Raw genomic sequence first — 3,228 nt, 5'->3', positions numbered from 1 at the left:
ACTAGCCTCCTGGAAACACTGGCATCAAGCATGCCTAAACGATTGTTTGAAGTCATCAACAAGAATGGTGGAGCTACTCATTACTGAGTCCTTTTTTTGACACTTTGATTTCTGTTTTGGGGGGTTTTCGAGTTTTTTTGAGCTATGGTCTTAAACTTTTGATCAGCTGAAAAAATATCATGTTTGAGTGTAAATGCAGTTTTCAATTAATTCCCCGCTCAAAAGTTTTTGAGCGGGGAATTAATGTTTAACAATGTTAAAAGAATTACTCTTCTTTTAACATTGTGAAGCTCTACTTAGAACCTTCTTAAGAACCATTAGTGCAAAATGCAAATTCTTGCAGTTTTTTGACTGGTCTTAAGATTTTGATCAGGAGTGTAGTTCCCTTTTACGGAGTGAGTTTGTCTTCCAGTTATTTTAGAGAAGCCTCCTCTTCTTTCTTAACCTTTTGTGATATTGTCGACTCATGTTTGGTGATAATTTCAGCTCGTAGGTCACATGTGCACTGTAGCATCTCTTCATTAGCATCCAGCTCCTCGGGGGACTCAGGCTTCAGGGTCTGATGGTGTGGCCCTCCTCAGCCAGTTCTGGCAGATTAACCTTACACCTGAAGACTCAAAAATTATCCAGATATGAGTCAGAGGAAATAGAGGTTTTGATAACTCTTTGAACATGTAGCTGTGGCAAGCAATAGACAGACCTTGTGTTAATTAAAATATATTATTTTATTCCAGCAGAGCTACCGCAAACACGTCCTACTCCAGGCACATTCACTGGAAGCCCAGATCATATAATTTAAGTCATCTGGATCCCGTACCATCTTATTTCCTGATTAAATCCACTCCAGATTTCCAATTAATGGATTACTATTAGTTAAATGATTTATTTTGTGTGTTGTTTACTTTATTATATATAAATGTACTGTATCAGTTCATTTTTCTTTCACCATTTTTAAAGTTCAAAATACACTGATTAAATAAACAAACAAAAAATCATCTATCTAACATGCCTGGCTTAGGTTGTAAGTGTAAGAAGGAATCTAATCTTCAATGGATTTTAACTCTGGTTTCAGGTGACAACATATATATATATATATATATATAAATAATCCCTGACATAAGTTCTGTCGCTTATCCATGTTGTGGAAACAAAAGCTTATAACCTGACTTTAAATTCATCCATTGGTTTTAGAAATGACTCATGAAAGCTGAAACCCTCCCAAATGAGGTTTAATTTACAGAAATGAATTTGCTTCACTGCAGAAATAATGATCCTTTAATGAACACAGAAAGATCAGATTTTGGCAAGACAAAAGTTTTGTCGCCTTGTCATATAATGCACCCTAGTTTACAGTCTCACCTGTGCTCACTAATTGATCGGTTAATTAGTGAGTGTGTATAAAAAGAACCCCAGACCTTCACTTGAACTGCAACTTGACTTCTGACAACATGCCAAAAATCCACCCTGCGACCAAAGCCTTGATTATCAAGAGGCTGAAGACCAGATCCACTGCAGAGGTGGCTGGCACCAGTTAATGTGTCACACTGTCAAGTACAAAGAATTAAAAAAAAAAAGATTTGAAGAGACTGGAGATGTTTCTGACAAGCCCAGGTCTGGCAGACCCCGCAAGACAACTGCTCAGGAGGAACATTTGTTGGTTAGAAAATCCAAAGCCAGCCCCTTTTCCACTGCAGCAGAGCTCCACCAGGCCTGGTCACCTCAAGTTCCTGTGTCATTTCTAAAATCAATGGATGAATTTAAAGTCAGGTTATAAGCTTTTGTTTCCACAACATGAATAAGCGACAGAACTTCTGTTACGTACATATATACATACATACACACACACATACACAGTATTGCCAAAATTATTCACTCGCCTTCCTTCAGACACATGAATTTGAGTGCCATCCCATTCTTAATCCATAGGGTTTAATATGATGTTAACCCACCCTTAGCCCTTTGCAGCTATAACAGCTTCAACTCTTCTAGGAAGGCTTTCCACAGGTTTAGGAGTGTTTATGGGAATTTTGGACCATTCTTCCAGAAGCTCATTTGTGGGGTCAGACATTCATGTTGGACAGAAGGCCTGTCTCACGGTCTCTGCTCTAATTCATCCCAAAGGTGTTATATCGGGTTGAGATCAGGACTCTGTGCAGGCCAGTTAAGTTCTTCCACACCAAGCGATTGGAACACCTGAATTCAGTGAGTGAATACTTTTGGCAATAACGCGCATGTCAAGAGGTCTGAAAGAGGTAAAATGGTGAGCTCCAATTCAGAACGCAGACCCTTCAGATGTCTTGTAAGACCAGAACTGGATTGAACTCACATGCATGGCTTTGAGGATGGAGAGCTGCAGCAGTGCAGCAGAGAAACCACGCCGCAGGGCGAGAACAAAAGCAGTCTGCTGTCCGAACAACTCTTCCATGGCTTTTTTCAGCCGCAGGTATAGAGCCCGAAAACGCTCCACGAAGTCTGGCAGACTGCAGCTGGCCTCCAGAAACTTCTTCACCTGAGGGGGAGAAGTCATTTTACATTGCATTATTGTTAATGTTTTCAACACAACCCGAATCAAAGAGATATTTACAATCAGGGGTAAAGATCTGCTTTACCTGGCACTGTACCACTCCTTGCCAACAAAGGGCGATGCCTGCAATGCTGCTGCTGCTTTTTACTTTGGGCTTGACTGAAGATGGAGACGAGGAAGAGGGAGCGGAGGCGGTGTCTTTGTTTTTACCCTCTTTACCATCTGGAAGATAACATTTAAGACTTTTGTTTTCTAGAACAAAGCTCAGGTCTGCAGAATTTTATCAGGGGGGGAATAAACAAAACAAAAAAAGAGACTGAGATGAAAACTGCAGCCACAAACAAATTATCAAGCGATGTCTCTGCCGTCTCCTTCTTTTCCATCTGAAAAGAAACCATGTCAGAGGTAGTGATGGAACAGCTTGGTGGTAAAAACACAAGCAGTTCAAACTGAAAAAAAAAATATGACAATGATTCAGTCATTTTAAACATGGACAATCGCCCCCTGCTGGATGGTTTTATACCCAAAACAGTCAGACATCAGCAGGACGGTCTTCAGTGCAGCGCCCCCTGGTGGTTATATGTGAATCAAACTCAGCAGCGTAGAAGCTTCAGCTGAGTGAATGTTGTTTTTAATCTATTAGCACAGTGGTTCCCAAAAGATTTTCTTCTGGGCCCCCCTATGGATTACAATAATCCCCCCCC

General features: G+C 40.6%; 1 protein-coding gene across 1 annotated transcript in view; it reads right to left on the bottom strand.

Annotated features, from left to right (window-relative positions):
* Positions 1-3,228, bottom strand: part of LOC108246754 (cullin-9) — a 72,443-nt gene that overhangs the window by 21,590 nt on the left and 47,625 nt on the right. The window contains 2 exon segments of the mRNA XM_017434456.3: positions 2,327-2,509; positions 2,610-2,746. Of these exon segments, the coding sequence (XP_017289945.2) occupies positions 2,327-2,509; positions 2,610-2,746 (320 nt within the window).

This window comes from Kryptolebias marmoratus, linkage group LG22, assembly GCF_001649575.2.
Source record: "Kryptolebias marmoratus isolate JLee-2015 linkage group LG22, ASM164957v2, whole genome shotgun sequence".
NCBI lineage: Eukaryota > Metazoa > Chordata > Actinopteri > Cyprinodontiformes > Rivulidae > Kryptolebias > Kryptolebias marmoratus.
This window is presented reverse-complemented; position numbering and strand designations above follow the sequence as displayed.